Consider the following 19093-nt stretch of genomic DNA (forward strand, 5'->3'; position numbering starts at 1 on the left):
TTTTAATCGAATTCCTTATCCTAAAAATCTGAAATTGCATGCACATGATTGATGACCGATTTGTATTGAAATATGAAATTTATGACATCATAGGTCACATGGTTTGGCAGCCATAGTGGATTGAAGGAAAATATGAAATAATTATATCTCTGAAACCGCTCACCGTATCGATGCGAAATTTTACAAATATCATCTAACAGCACTGTTGCATATAGATTGAAAATGATTATGTCATAGGTCATGTGGTTTGGCAGCCATCTTGGATAGAAAAACGAACTTTATCCAATCAACACGAAACTTCACAAACGTGATCCACTACCCAGACATATGCAGAGTGATGGCATCTACCCGTTGTGGGACTATGTGGAGGCATATTTGCGACACAGTCACATTGTTCTAGTTTTAAATGTAAAGGGATGTAGAGATGTTACACCGAGAAGTATGGAAACAAGGGCAGGATGATCACAATAAATGATCATGTGAAACCATCTCCACATCTTTTTTTGAATAATGGTTGGCTCTAGAAAAGACAATGTGTGTGTGTGTGTGTGTGTGTGTGTGTGTGTGTGTGTATGTATGTATGTGTGTGTGTGCTTTTGTATGTGTGTGTGCATGTTTTTGTGTGTCGTTGGTTGTTATCTCCATTTGTGGGTTTCAGGAGGTGGAACGGAGTCCTTCCAGGTCCCAAAGTATTCACCTCCGCTTCGGTAAGGGATCATGGTTCATGGACCAAGCTGTTCAACTTTTTCAGAGTTTTGTTCCAAGGGCTCTTTTCAGGATCGTCACCGGACCCCGGATTGCTTCCAGTTATAGTTCATTTGTGGTAATATTCCCGGGGATGGTTTTTTAAATCTCAGTGAGGTTCTTCTTTATCATTCCTGTTGGTCCAATTATCACGGGTACAATTTCAATGCTCTTCAGTTTCCAAGATCCCTTGACCTCATTTTTGAGGTCCTGGTATTTCGTCATTTTCTTGATTTCTGCTTTGTTTAGGCCAAAATCGCTGTGTACTGATATCTCAATATTCAATGCTGTCTTTTCCTTTTTGTTCCTGAGTGCAATGTCCGGACGCAATGCTTTGTTTTCTATGTTCACGCTCGATGGAATCATCAGGTCGTACATGAACGTGACGTCCTCATTTTCAAAGATTGCCCTTGGTTCGTGTTTCCATGAGTTTTCTGGTACTGGGATGTTTAAATTTTTGCAGATATGACAATGAATCACTTTGCATATTTTGTTGTGCCGTTGTGTGTAGTTGTTCTGATAATAGTTTTTTGCATCCTGAGAGCAGGTGACTATTTCTGTTTCTGTCTATCAGAATCTACACTTGTCCGTCTGGCTCAGTCCCGCCATCGTTTAAAATCCATTGGTCTAGTGTCCTTGATCTTGGACATTTATTATGATTTGGTCCCCATCCCAGTTGAGCTGACCTTTTCTCAGCAATTCCAATGAGCCTTCTTTTTCTATCCCCACTCTGTCCAATTATTTTTTTGCATTTTCCTGCTCTTTTGTCATTCACAATTCACATGTTGTTGTTGGTGTATATTTCTTGATATTAATTTTTATATATTTATTTTGCCTTTTTTTGCAATTGTTGGGGCTGTATTTGTTGCTGTTTCATTTGCCTGTGCGGCATCTTCTATTTGCACCTGTTTTTGTTGTTTACAAGGTGAGTTAGGGATACTTTTCAGGTTTGTTGTGTTCATATTTGTTTACAAATTGCATCCAATAGTCTGTTGGCATTTCACATACTCAGCTGGTCCTACACTCGTCGCTCTGTGCACCTGGTTGAGTTCCATGAGGTCGCTCCATCCGTCTTGTCTCAGCAGGTAAGGTACATTCTCGGGATGCACTGGTTTTTGTAAAACATTTTGTGTATGGTAATTTTTGATGTTGTTTCGTTTGATGTTTTGATGTGTGTGTGTGTGTGTGTGTGTGTGTGTGTGTGTGTGCTTGTGTGTGGTTGTGTGTGTGTGACTGTGTTTGTATGTGGTTGTGTGTGTATATGACTGTGTTTGTGTGTGTGTGTGTGTGTGTGACTGTGTTTGTGTGTGTGTGTGTGTTTGTGTGTGTGAGTGTGTGTTTGTGTGTTTGTGTGTGGTTGTGTGTGTTTGTGACTGTGTTTGTGACTGTGTTTGTGTGTGTTTGTGTGTGTTTGTGTGTGTCTGTGTTTGTGTATGTTTGTGTGGTTGTGTGTGTGTGTTTGTGTGTGGTTGGGTGTGTATGTGACTATGTTTGTGTGTGTTTGTGAGTGTTTGTGTGTGTTTGTGTGTGGTTGTGTTTGTGTGACTATGTTTGCGTGTGTGTGTGTTTGTGTGTGTTTGTGTGTGGTTGTGTGTGTGTGACTCTGTTTGTATGTGGTTGTGTGTGTATGACTGTGTTTGTGTGTGTGTGTGACTGTGTTTGCGTGTGTTTATGTGTGTTTGTGTGTGTGAGTGTGTGTGTTTGTGTGTTTATGTGTGGTTGTGTGTGTTTGTGACTGTGTTTGTGTGTGTGTTTGTGTGTGTTTGTGTGTGTCTGTGTTTGTGTATGTTTGTGTGGTTGTGTTTGTGAGTGTTTGTGTGTGTCTGTGTTTGTGTATGTTTGTGTGGTTGTGTGGGTGTGTTTGTGTGTGGTTGTGTGTGTGTGTGACTGTGTTTTTGTGTGTTTGTGAGTGTTTGTGTGTGTTTGTGTGTGGTTGTGTGTGTGTGTGACTATGTTTGCGTGTGTGTTTGTGTTTGTGTGTGTTTTGTGTGTGTGTGTGGTTGTGTGTGTGTGTGACTATGTTTGCGTGTGTGTGTGTGTGTGTGTGTGTGTGTGTGTTTGTGTGTGTGTTTGTGTGTGTGTGTGTTTGCGTGTGTGTTTGTGTGTGTGTTTGTATGTGGTTGTGTGTGTGTGTGGTTGTGTGTTTGTGTGTTTGTGTGTGTCTGTGAGTGTTTGTGTGTGTGTGTGTGTGTGTGACTGTGTTTGCGTGTGTGTTTGTGTGTGGCTGTGTGTGTGTTTGTGTGTGGTTGTGTGTGTGTGTGTGTGTGTGTGTGTGTGTTTGTAAGTGTTTGTGTGTGTTTGTGTGTGGTTGTGCTTGTGTGACTGTGTTTGCGTGTGTGTGTGTGTGTTTGTGTGTGTGTGTGTGCGTGTTTGTGTGTGTGTGTTTGTGTGTGGTTGTGTGTGTGTGTGACTGTTTGTGTGTGTATGTGTGAGTGTTTGTGCGTGTTTGTGCTTGTGTGTTCAATATAACTTTTGTCTTTTCTTGGGACAACCATTATTCAAAGAAAGATGTAAGGATGGTTTCACATGATAATTTCTTGTTATCATCCCTACCTTGTTTACATACTTTTTGGAGTAACATCCCTGCATCGCTTCACATTAAAAAAAAAAAAGAAGTTTTTATCACGTCTATTTTCTAATGCCCCAAATTAATATGATAGACCCAGATCGCGTCAACTTGGAAGCATTAAAGAGGTGGGCATTGGCGTAGTGGATCTTCGGATAATTTAAGGTCATTTTAATCAAAGGCATCCCCGACTCTGCAGGGCGATTCTGAAATTTTCAAAAGAGAGCGGAAAATCCATTTAGTATTTTGAATTACCCAATGGCTCCTTCATTCACCTCAATCAGGTGTGGCCGCGTGGCGTATATAGAGCGTCAGGGCTCTGAAAACGCCACAAGCCAAACGAAGAAGAAGAGGAATCCCGAATCTTCAAAGTACATCACGTGATTTTGAAACTGCCAATGGTATGATAGCGTGCGATGAGCGAGAAATACCGTTGCTTGGCTCGCACGTGTGAGGTGTGAGGCGTGAGCTGAAGGGGGTAGTTTCCTCAATCAAAACGGGTCGGGTTGTTCGGCTTCTTTGAAGTGTTTGGGTCTCGCTGAAAATCTCGTCGTTGCATTGATCTGCAGGATTGAGCGGTCCATGGTGGGTCACGTCGTTTAAGAAGTAAAGTTAATGACGTAATCCATGTGTACATTTTGAACGTCTTTTTGCAGCTGAAAGCTAAATAATCTGTAAGATTTGAGACGATCGATGAAATGAGTGATTTATCAAGTGTTCGATATTCTCTTCATCCCGTTGTGCGGTTGTTGTGCCTTGAGGTAAAATCTGTTGCTCAAACAAAAGTATCGAATTGCGAAGATTTTCTTTTCTTTTCGCGCTGTTGTCCGTTCAATATCATCTTTTTTTTTAATTTTAGGGTTTCGAAAAGATCTTTAAGAAAAATTATCTTGTGATTATTCCTTTGTTGCTTTCCTACGCCACCTTTACTCGTACCGATTTCATTTGTTCTCTCCCGCACGTGTACTTTAATTTTTCCCCTCCCCCACTTTTACCTTCACTTTGGACCCTCCCGCACGTGTAACTTCATTTTGGCCCCTTCCATACCTGTCTCTCTCTCTCTCTCTCTCTTGTATTGGAGCCTCCTGTACCTGTCTCGTATTGGGTCCTCCTGTACCTGTCTCGTATTGGAGCCTCCTGTACCTGTCTCTCGTATTGGAGCCTCCTGTACCTGTCTCTCGTATTGGAGCCTCCTGTACCTGTCTCTCGTATTGGAGCCTCCTGTACCTGTCTCTCGTATTGGAGCCTCCTGTACCTGTCTCTCGTATTGGAGCCTCCTGTACCTGTCTCTCGTATTGGAGCCTCCTGTACCTGTCTCTCGTATTGGAGCCTCCTGTACCTGTCTCTCGTATTGGAGCCTCCTGTACCTGTCTCTCGTATTGGAGCCTCCTGTACCTGTCTCTCGTATTGGAGCCTCCTGTACCTGTCTCTCGTATTGGAGCCTCCTGTACCTGTCTCTCGTATTGGAGCCTCCTGTACCTGTCTCTCGTATTGGAGCCTCCTGTACCTGTCTCTCGTATTGGAGCCTCCTGTACCTGTCTCTCGTATTGGAGCCTCCTGTACCTGTCTCTCGTATTGGAGCCTCCTGTACCTGTCTCTCGTATTGGAGCCTCCTGTACCTGTCTCGTATTGGAGCCTCCTGTACCTGTCTCGTATTGGAGCCTCCTGTACCTGTCTCGTTTTGGAGCCTCCTGTACCTGTCTCGTTTTGGAGCCTCCTGTACCTGTCTCGTTTTGGAGCCTCTTGTACCTCAGTCTCTCGTTTTGGAGCCTCCTGTACCTGTCTCTCGTTTTGGAGCCTCTTGTACCTCACTGTCTCGTTTTGGAGCCTCTTGTACCTCTGTCTCGTTTTGGAGCCTCTTGTACCTCACTGTCTCGTTTTGGAGCCTCTTGTACCTCACTGTCTCGTTTTGGAGCCTCTTGTACCTCACTGTCTCGTTTTGGAGCCTCCTGTACCTGTCTCGTTTTGGAGCCTCCTGTACCTGTCTCTCGTTTTGGAGCCTCCTGTACCTGTCTCTCGTATTGGAGCCTCCTGTACCTGTCTCTCGTATTGGAGCCTCCTGTACCTGTCTCTCGTATTGGAGCCTCCTGTACCTGTCTCGTATTGGAGCCTCCTGTACCTGTCTCGTTTTGGAGCCTCCTGTACCTGTCTCGTTTTGGAGCCTCTTGTACCTCACTGTCTCTCGTTTTGGAGCCTCCTGTACCTGTCTCTCGTTTTGGAGCCTCTTGTACCTCACTGTCTCGTTTTGGAGCCTCTTGTACCTCACTGTCTCGTTTTGGAGCCTCTTGTACCTCACTGTCTCGTTTTGGAGCCTCTTGTACCTCACTGTCTCGTTTTGGAGCCTCTTGTACCTCACTGTCTCGTTTTGGAGCCTCCTGTACCTGTCTCTCGTTTTGGAGCCTCCTGTACCTGTCTCTCGTTTTGGAGCCTCCTGTACCTGTCTCTCGTATTGGAGACTCCCGTACCTGTTTCTAGTTTTGGAGCCTCCTCTACCTGTCTCTTGTATTGGAGCCTCCCGTACCTGTCTTTCGTACTGGCGCCATGCTTGTCTGTTCTTTTGGAGGCTCACGGACTTTTTTTTTTTTTTTTTTTTCTTCTTCTTCTTCCTTCTTCTTCACCTCTCCCACCTCGACTCTTATTTTATTTTATCCAATCCTCTTTTTGTGGTATTTATTTTTCCAACTCCCCCTTTTAAAAAATTTATTTTTCTTATTTTTTTTCCAATCCTTTTTGTGGTATTTTTTTTTCAACTCCCCCTTTTTTTTTTCTTTTTTTTCCAATCCCCTTTTTGTGGTATTTTTTTTTCAACTCCCCCTTTTTTTTTCCAATCCCCTTTTTTGTGGTATTTTTTTCACTGTAGTATATATATTTTTCCAATCCCCTTTTTGCGGTATTTTTTTTCAACTCCCTCTTTATTTTTATTTTTTAATTCCTCGGCCGACGAAGTCGCTGGAGGCATTATGTTTTTCGGTTGTCCATCCATCCGTGATAGGTTTTCGTCACCGCGATAACTAAAAAATGGCTGAAGGAATTGAAGTCATATTTGGCACAACTGTGTAGAATGATGTGAAGATGAACTGATTAGATTTTGGGCTCGAGGTCAAATGTCAGAGGTCCCATTAAGGTAAAATTCTGTTACTGAGCTAACTTGTGAACTAGTGATGGAATTTCCAAAAAAAAAAGGAATACGTATATATGATGCAAAGATAAACTGATTCGATTTTTGTGCTCAAGAGGTCAAAGGTCAGAGGTCATGTCAAGTTAAAATGTGATACTGGAGAGCAGCTGAAGGTATTTAAATCAAACTTGGTACAGTACTGTGTGTATAATGATGTAATGATGTGGTGGAGGCATATCGCATTATCGATGAGTGCTGTTGTAGTTAACATCCTAATGTATGATGTTTTCCAACGGCCTATTCAGCTGTAAAGTGAGGTGATGAAGGAATGCAATGCAATGAAATGTTTTTTTCCCATTTGTTATAGTCAGATTCTTAAATATTTTGCAGGATTGCAAGCAGCGCCAAGAGTTCACACCTGTAGTTGATTCAGCACAACTTGACACTGCATCACATTCAAGCTCGCCGGATTTGATATTGCCACAACTACCGTGTCTTCATCAACAGGCCTTGCTAACAACCAACCCATCACAACTTGGCACCTTTGATATGAACTTTCCCATCCATGGCTCATTACAATCTAACATTTCCCCCGAGGAAATATCATCTTTTGCTGCGTCACAACTTTCCCCTCCACTCAAGGAAAATTCACCTGTGTTTTCCTCAATGCAGCTTTATACCTTAGATGTGAACCTACCTCTTCATAAATCATGTCGATCTGACATTTTCCCAAAGGAAACGTCACCTTTTCCTGCATCACAACTTTTCCTTCCACACAAGGAAAATTCACCTGCACCTTCCTTAACACAACGTTGTATACAACATGTGAACTTACCTATCCATAAATCGCTGCAAGCAGACAGTTTCCCAAAGGAAACGTCATCTTTTACTTCGTCACAACTTTCCCCACCACCGAAGGAAACTTCTGCGTTTTCCTCAACGCAACTTTGTACCCTTGATGTGAACTTGCCTATTCATAACTCATCGCGATCTGCCGTTTTCCCAAAGGAAATGGCATCTTATGCTTCATCGCAAATTTCCCCTCCACCCAAGGAAACTTCACCTGCATCTTCCTCAATGCAAGCATGTACTCCATACGTGAACTTACCTCCACAAAACTCACCACAATCTGACATTCTCCCAAAGGAAATGTCATCTTTTCCTGCATCACAGCGTTTCCTTCCACACAAGGACAATTTGCCTGCACCTTCCTTAAAACAACATTGTATACATGATGTGAACGTACCTATCCATAAATCGCTACAACCCGACATTTTCCCAAAGGACAGGTCATATTTTGCTGCATCGCAACTTCTCGCTCCCCCCAAGGAAAATTCACCTGCACCTTCCTCAATGCAACTTTCTATCCAAGATGTGAACTTACCTATCCATAACTCGCCACAATCTGACATTTTCCCAAAGGAAACGTTATCTTTTACTTCGTCACAACTTTCCCCACCACCCAAGGAAACTTCTGCGTTTTCCTCAACGCAACTTTGTACCCTTGATGTGAACTTGCCTATTCATAACTCACCGCGATCTGACGTTTTCCCAAAGGAAATGGCATCTTATGCTTCATCGCAAATTTCCCCTCCATCCAAGGAAACTTCACCTGCGTCTTCCTCAATGCAAGCATGTACTCCATACGTGAACTTACCTCCACAAAACTCACCACAATCTGACGTTCTCCCAAAGGAAATGTCATCTTTTCCTGCATCACAGCGTTTCCTTCCACACAAGGACAATTTGCCTGCACCTTCCTTAAAACAACATCGTATACATGATGTGAACGTACCTATCTATAAATCGCTACAACCCAACATTTTCCCAAAGGACGGGTCATATTTTGCTGCATCGCAACTTCTCGCTCCCCCCAAGGAAAATTCACCTGCACCTTCCTCAATGCAACTTTCTATCCAAGATGTGAACTTACCTATCCATAACGTGCCACAATCTGACATTTTCCCAAAGGAAACGTCATCTTTTACTTCGTCACAACTTTCCCCACCACCCAAGGAAACTTCTGCGTTTTCCTCAACGCAACTTTGTACTCTTGATGTGAACTTACCTATCCATAACTCACCGCGGTCTGACGTTTTCCCAAAGGAAATGGCATCTTATGCTTCATCGCAAATTTCCCCTCCATCCAAGGAAACTTCACCTGCATCTTCCTCAATGCAAGCATGTACTCCATACGTGAACTTACCTCCACAAAACTCACCACAATCTGACGTTCTCCCAAAGGAAATGTCATCTTTTCCTGCATCACAGCGTTTCCTTCCACACAAGGACAATTTGCCTGCACCTTCCTTAAAACAACATGGTATACATGATGTGAACGTACCTATCCATAAATCGCGACAACTCGACATTTTCCCAAAGGAAAGGTCATATTTTGCTGCATCGCAACTTCTTGCTCCCCCCAAGGAAAATCCACCTGTGTCTTCCTCAATGCAACTCTCTATCCAAGATGTGAACTTACCTATCCATAACTCACCACAATCTGACATTTTCCCAAAGGAAACGTCATCTTTTACTTCGTCACAACTTTACCCACCACCCAAGGAAACTTCTGCGTTTTCCTCAACGCAACTTTGTACTCTTGATGTGAACTTACCTATCCATAACTCACCGCAGTCTGACGTTTTCCCAAAGGAAATGGCATCTTATGCTTCATCGCAAATTTCCCCTCCACTCAAGGAAACTTCACCTGCATCTTCCTCAACGCAAGTTTGTACTCTATACGTGAATTTACCTCTACAAAACTCGCCGCAATCTGATGTTCTCCCAAAGGAAATGTCATCTTTTGCTTCATCACAACTTTCCCCTCCACCCAATGAAAAGTCACCTGCGTCTTCAACGCAAGTTTGTACTCTATATGTGAACTTACCTATCCATAATTCACTGCAATGTGATGTTTTCCCAAAGGAGAGGCCATCTTTTGCTCCACATCCTTTCCCTCCATTATTGGAAACTTCACCTGTGTCTTCCTCAACGCAACGTTGTGTCCAAGATGCAAACTTGCCTATTCATAACTCACCACAACCAGCCATTTTCCCAAAGGAAATGCCATCTTTTGCCAGATCACAACCTTCCCCTCCACACAAGGAAACTTCACCTGCATCTTCCTCAACCAAACTTTGCACACCTCCACAGAATGCCTCACCTGTTTTATTCTCTTTGAAGTTACATCGACTACGTTCTCTTCGCGTTCTTGTAAAGCGCATAGTGCTACCATCTCGACCCATTTCCATTTCCAGTGACAGCACTGTGACTGAGGATGAAATGGAAAGCAGTGAGTATGAAATGGAAAGCAGTGAGGATGAAACGGAAAGCAGTGAGGATGTAGTTGAACTGGAAGATGAAGTTGAACTGGAAGATGAAGTTGAACTGGTGGATGAAGAGCATGATGAGAGTGATCTTGACACTGACAGCAGTGAAATGGATGCCACTGATGAGGTCAGTCGAATGCCAAGTTTTTCCTTCGTTTTAGAAAATTTGATTGCATGTTGGAATGTTTATTGCTTCTTGATAATAATTTGTGATGGATGAACGGTGGAATCGCTGAAGAAATTGGTTGCTTTTAAAATGGTGGAATTCTATTATCAGATCGTCATTTTTACCCTACACACACATAGCGGAAAGTGGGGGTAAGCAATTGGGTCTCTTCTATCTATCTGTGTTTCTGTCTACAAATGTCAGTTTATGATCGAGGAAGAACTTTATTTAAATTGAATGTTGTATTTTGAACACGAATCGGAAAACGAACCTGTCGTTCAGCATTTCCTCAACTCTGAATTCGACCTGGTCGCACATGCTTAGAGAGTAGTGAGATAAAGTTTTCATTCTGTCTGCTTTGTCTGGCAGTCAAACAAAGTTGAAAATCATTCAAAACAGGAAATGTATTGTTTTTAAGGACCTCATAAAGGACATAAACGATAGGCATAAAGAACTAATGTAACGTGTTACGGCTTTGTAAATTATGCTGCATTAACGGCGGTAATCTTCTGGAATTAATGTTATTCTACAACCTTTAAAATCTTTATTTAATTTTAGTATAATTAAATACTTAAACACTTTAGAACACAAATTGTCTTTTTGGCACTTTCAAAACACTTCCATTTAGCAGTACTTGGGCAAGATGTTATGGCGTTTTATGTCATCACAACCAATCAAACTTGCCACTCGTAGACCTGTCCATGTCCTTGTTTCTCAAGATGGCGTGGGGTAAGGTGTTCTCTGAACGTTCTAGTTACCTCCATCACCGTAGATGGATAGTGGTTATGTTTTCACCCCTGTTTGTCTGTTTTTGTTTGTCTGTGAGCAGGATACCAAAATGATATGGACAAATTTGGACGAATCTTGTTGGGCAGGTTGGGTGTGTGACAAGGACAAATTGTTTAGATTTTAGTGAAGACACGGATCCGCATCCGGATCCTAGAATTTAAAAAAATGATTTCTCACCATTGAGAGATAGGGCCAAAACCATATATAGTATAATATCTCAAAACGTTGTGGATGGCTACGGACTATAACTTAATGGACAAGTTGGGTGTTGCAAAGACAAATTGATTTTGGTGATCTGGATACAATGTCCAGGTCTGGATACAATGTATATATATTTTTAATTACGAAAGTGTTTTTCAACTTTGAGAGGGATAAAAACAATATATAACCGAATATCTCAGTTGGTTGAGTAACAAGAACAAGCCAATTCGATTTTGGTTCAGGTCCGGATCCAGATCCAGACTATCGTTGGATTACAAAACATCAACTGTTCAGCCTGAGTTTCCTTTTACGTTTTTACTTTTTTTTTTTTTTTTTTTTTTTTTTTTTGGTGGCGGAGGTTGTTTTCCGCTTGTCCTTCCGTCTTTCCGTGATAGGTCTTCGTTACCACGATAACTTGAGAACGCCTGGAGGGATCCAAGTCAAACTTTGTGCAGCTATGTAGAATGAGATAAAGATGAACTGATTTAATTTGGACTCAAGGGGTCAGAGGTCCCGTTAAATATAAATTCTGTTACTGAGCTAACTTGTGAACCAGGATGGGATATTCACCAAAATTGGTATATATGATGCAAAGATAAACCGATTCAATTTTGCGGTTAAAGTTCAGAGATCATGTTAAGTAAAAAATTATTTTGTTGCCACGACAACTTAATGGTGGAAGAGGAACAAAGCAAAACTTGGTACAACAACAGGCATTTTAAGGCCATTTTCCCTGCCAGAGCGGGGTGAGTCTTGCGGTCCCCATGACGATCTTTTCCATTTTGCCATATTTTCTGGATGTCCCCTTGTTAACCTTAACCCCCTTGCCCGTATTTCTTCTTCCACCACCTTCAGCCAAGTCTTTCTCGGTCTTCCCCGTCCTCTACTTCCTTCTACATTCATTTCCATCATTCTTCTCAACCAGTCACTTTCATCTTTCCTCAACACATGACCAAACCATCTCAACCTGTTTTTCTTCACAGCATCCATCACAGGCTCCATTCCCATCATCTTTCGCAATTCATCATTTGTCTTCCTCTCTCTCAACGATACTCCACACGTCCACTGAACCATTCGCCTTTCCACCCTTTCCAGCCTTCGTTGCTTCTCTACGTTCATGATCCATGTCTCGCTCCCATAAATCATAACACTTCTCACACATGCAGCATACACCTTTCCCTTCAGCTTCAACGACACTCCCCTCCTCGTCAGCACGCCACTCAGTTCCCGAAAATTCTTCCATGCACATCTCACCCACTCAGCGCACATTGTACATTGAATGGAATTCACTCCGACACCCTTCCTGCAACACAGCACACGGCCACTTCCCAGTTCTTTCCACCTCACCACATGCCATCACCTTCGTCAACACACACAGACACACACACCTATTCGTGCTAATACATATAGATAAGCAGGGCTTGGAGGATGGCCGAGAGGTATGCATTCGCCTCTAAGCTGTAAAGCCTGTGTTTGACTGTCGCTTTCATTCTGTCATTATAATTCGACCCAACTTTCAACTATCATTCTGGTGTTTCACAGGCAGAGTGATTGTGTGTGCAGTCCTTTCGATGGATGTTGAATGGGTGTCCCATCTGATTGCATTAAAGATCCCACGGTGTCCTTCGCGCAGAGTAGGCGAGCTGTCACTATCACCATAAACTAATTCCAATTTCCTGCCCTAACCGTAATCGACCATCATGCCTGGCCAGCCAGTTCATGAAAATCGTGGGCCAACTTTCCTTCAGCCAACCCCTCAATAACATAGAAATAATTGTGGCTTTTGAAGATATATCTGCGAGTGTGAACCCTTTGATTTTTATACAGTTACATATCCATGGGACAGAGCCGCCTTTAAAGGCAATTTTTCCCGCAGAGCAGGGGTTGGCCTTTTCTGGGCACCGTGGTCCCCTTTTGTAAGCGATGTTTTACGGCCGCATGCCCTTCCTGCCACCAACCCTGTTAGTCACCTCTTGCGACACACAGGGAATTACCAGGGAACTGGTACTCAATTTGCCGACCTCGGAAGGATGACAGGGTGAGTCAACCCCCCTGGCGTTAATTCAGCGATCGACCGGGATTCAAACCCAGGATCCTAGGATCCCAAGCCGGCACCCTAACCGCTAAGCCAACACCAGGCTTACCCCTGGGACAATTGCCTTGAAATTTGCTCTATCACTTAATTCTAACACGTGCTAGGCCAATGCCACAATAAATAATTGCAATTATTGATCAAGTCTATGTTGCAACAAAAAGTAACGCTGCTCTACTCCAGCCAATCGGCGGGTGAGAGGTGGAATTTGGCTTGTCGCTTCAAAGGTTAATTATTTATCAGGAATCGAATTAATTTAAGTATTAATATTCTGTATGCAGAATGACTTGAAATTTCCAAAGGGTCCACATTCGCCATGGGACTGCACTATGTAATACTGTGTCGTCGCTGCACAATCCTGCATGACCACAATCAAGAACATGAGGCCATTTAGCCCATTATTATTGCACTTCTGGGTGAATTTTTGCTACAGCTTTAAACACCAATCTTCTTAATGGTTTCTGATTCTAATGTATCATACTCCCAACGGACGAGGTAGAGACCTATCCCAACACTCACCTGTAATTGCTGCCGAAGATGCTTCCACCAAGTATTAACTCAGGAGGGTGGACACTTATCCAACCAAGATATGCCAGTTTTGTATTTTTAATTAATTTTGTGAAATTTGTAGAATTTGTTTTTCACTTGGAAGTTGTGGGTTACGATGTGTAAATAAAGGAGGAAAAAGTCTGACTTGATGCAATGTAATTCCAGGCCACAAGGCAACAAACAAAAACAACAACAGGCATTTTAAGGCCATTTTCCCTGCAAGAGCGGGAGTTTGCCTTGCGGTCCCCATAACAATCTTCTCCATTTTGCCCTATTTTCTGCATCTCCCTTTGTTAACCCCCTTGCCCGCATTTCTTCTTCGACCATCTTTAGCCAAGTCTTTCTCGGTCTTCCCCGTCCTCTACTGCCTTCTACATTCATTTCCATCACTCTTCCCAACCAGTCACTTTCATACTTCCTCAACACATGACCAAACCATCTCAAACTGTTTCTCTTCACAGCATCAATCACAGGCTCTATTCCCATCATCTTTCGCAAGTCATCATTTGTCTTCCTCTCTCTCAACGATACTCCACACATCCACCGAACCATTCGCATTTCCACCGTTTCCAGCCTCCGTTGCTGCTCGACGTTCATTACCCATGTCTCGCTCCCATAAATCATAACACTTCTCACACATGCAGCATACACCTTTCCCTTCAGCTTCAACGACACCCCTCCTCGTCAGCACGCAACTCAGTTCCTGAAACTTCTTCCATGCACATCTCGCTCGAACAACCGTTGCCGAGTCTGATCCACCTTCTCCATTCAGCATGTCTCCTCGGTAACAAAATGTTTTCACACCTTCCAGCTTCACGCCGTGTCCAAGATCCAACTCAACATTTCCTCCATCTGCAGCTCCCTCTGTGCACACCTTACATTTGAATGTAGCTGACACATTGGTTAATGACCCTCTCAACCCACTACATTTTTGATGAACCCACTCAGCGCACATTGTACATTGAATGGAATTCACTCCGACACCCTTCCTGCACACAGCACCCGGCCACTTCCCAGTTCTTTCCACCTCACCACATGCTTTACCACTTGCCATCACCTTCGTTTTTTCGATATTCACCTTCAGACCTTTTGTCTCCATACATTCCTTCCACTTGTTCATCTTCTCCTTCAGTCCATCCATACTTTCTGCAATCAACACCAGATCATCGGCATACAACAACTCCCATGGTAAACCCTCCTTTACGTTCCGAGCCAGCACCTCCATCACAGCTACAAATAGTAGTGGACTTAGTACCGACCCCTGATGCACTCCCACCTTCACCTCAAACTCACCACTGTTCCCGTCCTTCGTCCTTACAGCTGTGCGTGCTCTTTTGTCCATTGCCATCACTACTCTGATCAACCATTCCTCCACTCCTAACTTCCTCAATGCCCATGTCACTACTTCACGTGGAACCCTATTGAATGCTTTCTCCAGATCAACAAACACAAGAAACATGTTCTTCCTCTTCTCCATGTACTTCTCCTGCAACTGCCTCACAATAAAAAGCGCGTCTGTCGTTCCTCTTCCTGGCATAAACCCAAACTGCATTTCGTCAATCTTCACTTTCTTCCTTATCCTCTCCAACACCCTTTCAAATACCTTCATTCCATGCTCCAATAACTTTATCGCTCGATACGAGCCACAGTCCAGAGGGTCACCTTTCCCTTTGTATAGAGGGACGAGGGTACTCGGTTCCCAATCCACTGGAATGCAGCCTTCTTTCACCACCAGATTGCAGATCTCTGTCATTCTCTTCACACTCCAATTTCCCGCTGCCTTCAACATATCTCCCACAACTCCAGTCGGCCCTCCTACTTTTCTACTCTTCATTGCTTTTATCGCTTCCTCAACTTCCTTCTCGGTTATCTTCTCTGCCGGTCCTAAAACTGGGTTACTCTCTGTTGCCATCCCATTCATTCTCTGCATTCAACAGTATTTCCATATATCTCTTCCATCTTCCTTTAATTCCATCTGGGTCCACAACAATTTGTCCCACTTCATCCTTCAAGCAACTCACCCCCATCACATCACACCTCTTTCGCTATCTGGTTTGCAATCCTGAATACCGCTCTCTGACCCTCTTCCAAATCCAAGCGTTCTCTGAACATTTTCCTGCATGCCTCCTGCGCCTTTGCTACTTCTTTCTTTGCAGCTTTCTTGGCTGCCTTATAACTTTCATGCTCTGCCTTTTCTGCCCCCATGCCCTTCGCCTTCTGCCACTCCTTGAACTTCTTCCTCTTCTTGTCAATCTTCCTTCCAACTTCATCATCCCACCACCATGTTTCCGAGTGCCTCGGTGGTCCTTTTGTCCATCCACATACCTCACTAACGGCTCCCAACAGACTATCTTTCATTGACATCCAACCACTTTCAAGCTCAACCTCATCATCCTCTACCATACTCTGCCTCTCTTTTAATGCCTCCCTCACTGTCACCTGTTTCAACCTCCACACCTTCATTCTCGGTTGGTACTTCACCCACCGAGCTCTCCTCACACCTTTCACCCTTATGTCGCAGACAACCAAGTGGTGCTGTGAAACAGCCTCCTCCCCTGGGATCACCTTTGTGTCCCGGAGGTGCCCCTGTCTCGCCTACGCACCATCAGGTAGTCAACGGTTGTCGTCGACCCACCTGACGTGTATGTAACAAGCTTATTATCCTCTTTCTGGAACTGAGTATTACAAATCAGCTGCATCAGCAAGCTCCAAAATCCTTTCACCGTCTCCATTTCTCACACCATATCCGTAACCCCCATGAACTCCCTCAAAACCGTCCATACTCCTTCCCACATGTCCATTTAGGTCTCCTCCTACCACAACAACTTCCTCATCTTTCACGTTTTCCATCAGCTTCTCTATTGCACACCAGAACTTGTCCTTCTCTTCATCGCTCTGACCAACCTGCGGAGCATATCCCGAGATGACGTTCACCAAGAGCTTTCCAATCATCATTTTCACCATCAACCTTTCACGCACTCTAGTCACACTCACCACACTGTCTACAAACTCCTCAGAAAACAGGACACCAACACCATTCATGCCTTCTGGGCACCCTTGCCACACAAACTTGTTTTTCTGTCCCTGCCTACCCTTCACCATTCTCACACCACTTCCCTTCCATCTCGTCTCCTGCACACAACATATGTCCACTTTTCTTCTGACCAATACTTCCACCACTTCTCCTGGTCTCCCTGTCATTGTCCCTACATTCCATGTCCCAAACCTCAGAAACTGATCTCCACGTCGGGCATCAGACGTTTCGTCATAAATGGAGTGATTTCCACCCTTGCTTCGATCGGGTTCCCCACCTTGAGTTTTGACGAGGAGTGGGGTCCCCCACGGGGTACTTCGGGCTGTACCCTGCCCATATGTAGTTGTAATTGTCATGATTCTCTTTTTGAGGCAATGTTTTTATGGCCGGATGCCCTTCCTGACACCAACCCTTTTAGTCGCCTCTTACGACACGCAGGGATACTGTGTACCTATTCTAAACCAGGGTACACACCGGGCAGGCTACAAGGCAACAAAAGGAAAAAAAAATTTGAAATCGTTTTGTCGATTTTCTATAGCCGATGTATTTGTTGTACGAGTAATATTTCATTATTTTATTGATCCCAAGTCTTGCCATATTAAGATGTACAGTATATTACATAGCAACTGGAACTGCACTTGATAGAATGCATCGTCTCACCTCACGTGCTCGTTTGTCTGAACAAAAATACCATCCTTAACTGAACATGCTAATATTTTGACCCACTGCTATTATATCCCATTTCCTGGTATCATCCATGCACCCTAATATGTTACATGCACTGCCATTATCCATAGCTTTATTGATAAAAAAAAAAAAACCACCTTTAGAGGCCATTTTTCCCCGCAAGCGGGGGTTGGCCTTTTTCGGGAACCGTGGTAGTTGTTGTTTTTCGGTCCCCTTTTTGAAGCAATGTTTTACGGCCGGATGCCCTTCCTGACGCTAACCCTTTTTGCCGCCTTTAACGACAAGCAGGGAATTACCAGTGAACTGGTACTCAATTAGCCGACCTCGGAAGGATGACAGGCTGAGTCAACCCCCCTGGCGTTAATTCAGCGATCGACCGGGTTTCGAACCCAGGATCCTAGGATCCTAAGCTGACACCCGAGCCGCTAGCCCAACACCAGGGTTTATTGATAATTGATTGATTATTCGGATATTTAACAACCACTTTTATGCACATTAAGGTTCAATTGCATCAATAAAGGTGAATATGGGGGGAAAAAAAACAACTATATTCTCTATGGCCAGTCGATCATATGTATGAAGTTTCACATCACCCTCTCTTCACAAAGATGCCCTCTCCCACGCCCGCTCCGCCTACTACTCTCAAATTATCCACTCTGGCTCCGGAAACCCAAAAGCACTCTTCTCGACAATAAACAAACTCCTCCGCCCCCTGGACACCACCACCCAGTCATTCACAGTAGACAACTGCATCTCCTTCCTTTCTTTCTTCCAACGCAAAATTGACAACATCAACAACAGCTTGACCACCGCTGCACCCGCTCCCCCTCCAACCACCTGCCCCCCCTTATCCTGCCTTCCCCTGTCTCAGTTCTCCCCAGTCTCCCCGACTGACCTCTCTGAACTCCTCATAGGAATGAAAACTGCCACCTGCACTCTTGACCCCATCCCCTCCAGCTTTGTCAAGGCCTCCCTCCCTGCTCTCTCTCCACTTATCATTGCAACAATAAACTCCTCCCTGTCTACAGGCATCATCCCACCATCCCTCAAAATTGCTGCTGTTACCCCCATTCTAAAAAAACCTGGTCTAAACCCTGACACCCTAAATAACTTCAGACCCATCTCCAACCTACCCTTTCTGTCAAAAGTTTTGGAACGCGCTGTAGCCGCTCAACTCAAACATCACCTCTCTGCCAATAACCTGTATGAAACATTCCAATCCGGATTCCGCTCCAACCACAGTACTGAAACTGCTCTCCTCAAAATCACCAACGACCTTCTCCTCTCCTCTGACGCTGGCAACCTCAACATTCTCGTCCTCCTCGACCTCAGCGCTGCCTTTGACACCATCGATCACACCATCCTCCTCACCCGACTTGAATCCACCTTTAACGTTACCAGCACTGCCCTCTCTTGGATTAAATCGTACCTCTCTGACAGACGCCAGTTCATCTCCATCAATAACTGCAAATCCCCCACTGCTCCCCTCCCCCAAGGTTCAGTTCTTGGCCCCCTCCTCTTCATCCTTTACCTGTCCCCCCTCGGTCACTTAATCCGCCGTCATGGTCTCCAATTCCACTGCTTCGCCGATGACATCCAGCTTTTCATCTCCACCAAGTCCGTCTCCACCGACACCCACTCTATCCTGACAAACTGCATCTATGAAATAAAATCCTGGCTTCAAATCAACTTCCTCAAACTTAACTGTGATAAATCTGAAATAATCATCATTGGCCCAAAAACGCTCACAAAACCCACTCATAACTTTGCCCTCAACATCGACGGTATCCCAGTATCCACCTCCCCTCTCATCCG

General features: G+C 44.1%; 1 protein-coding gene across 4 annotated transcripts in view; it reads left to right on the top strand.

Annotated features, from left to right (window-relative positions):
* The first annotated feature begins 3737 nt into the window (after positions 1-3737).
* Positions 3738-19093, top strand: part of LOC137429836 (WD repeat-containing protein 76) — a 216844-nt gene continuing 201488 nt past the window's right edge. For 3 of the 4 annotated variants that reach the window (XM_068120130.2, XM_068120131.2, XM_068120132.2), the window contains exons 1-2: positions 3738-3895; positions 6819-9887. In XM_068120130.2, the coding sequence (XP_067976231.2) occupies positions 3893-3895; positions 6819-9887 (3072 nt within the window). In that variant the 5' untranslated portion in view covers positions 3738-3892. The remainder of the gene's footprint in view (positions 3896-6818; positions 9888-19093) is intronic. The other variant, XM_068120133.2, reaches the window with a different exon arrangement.

This window comes from Myxine glutinosa, chromosome 6 (genome assembly GCF_964187855.1).
Source record: "Myxine glutinosa chromosome 6, kmMyxGlut1.1, whole genome shotgun sequence".
Taxonomy (NCBI): Eukaryota; Metazoa; Chordata; class Myxini; order Myxiniformes; family Myxinidae; genus Myxine; species Myxine glutinosa.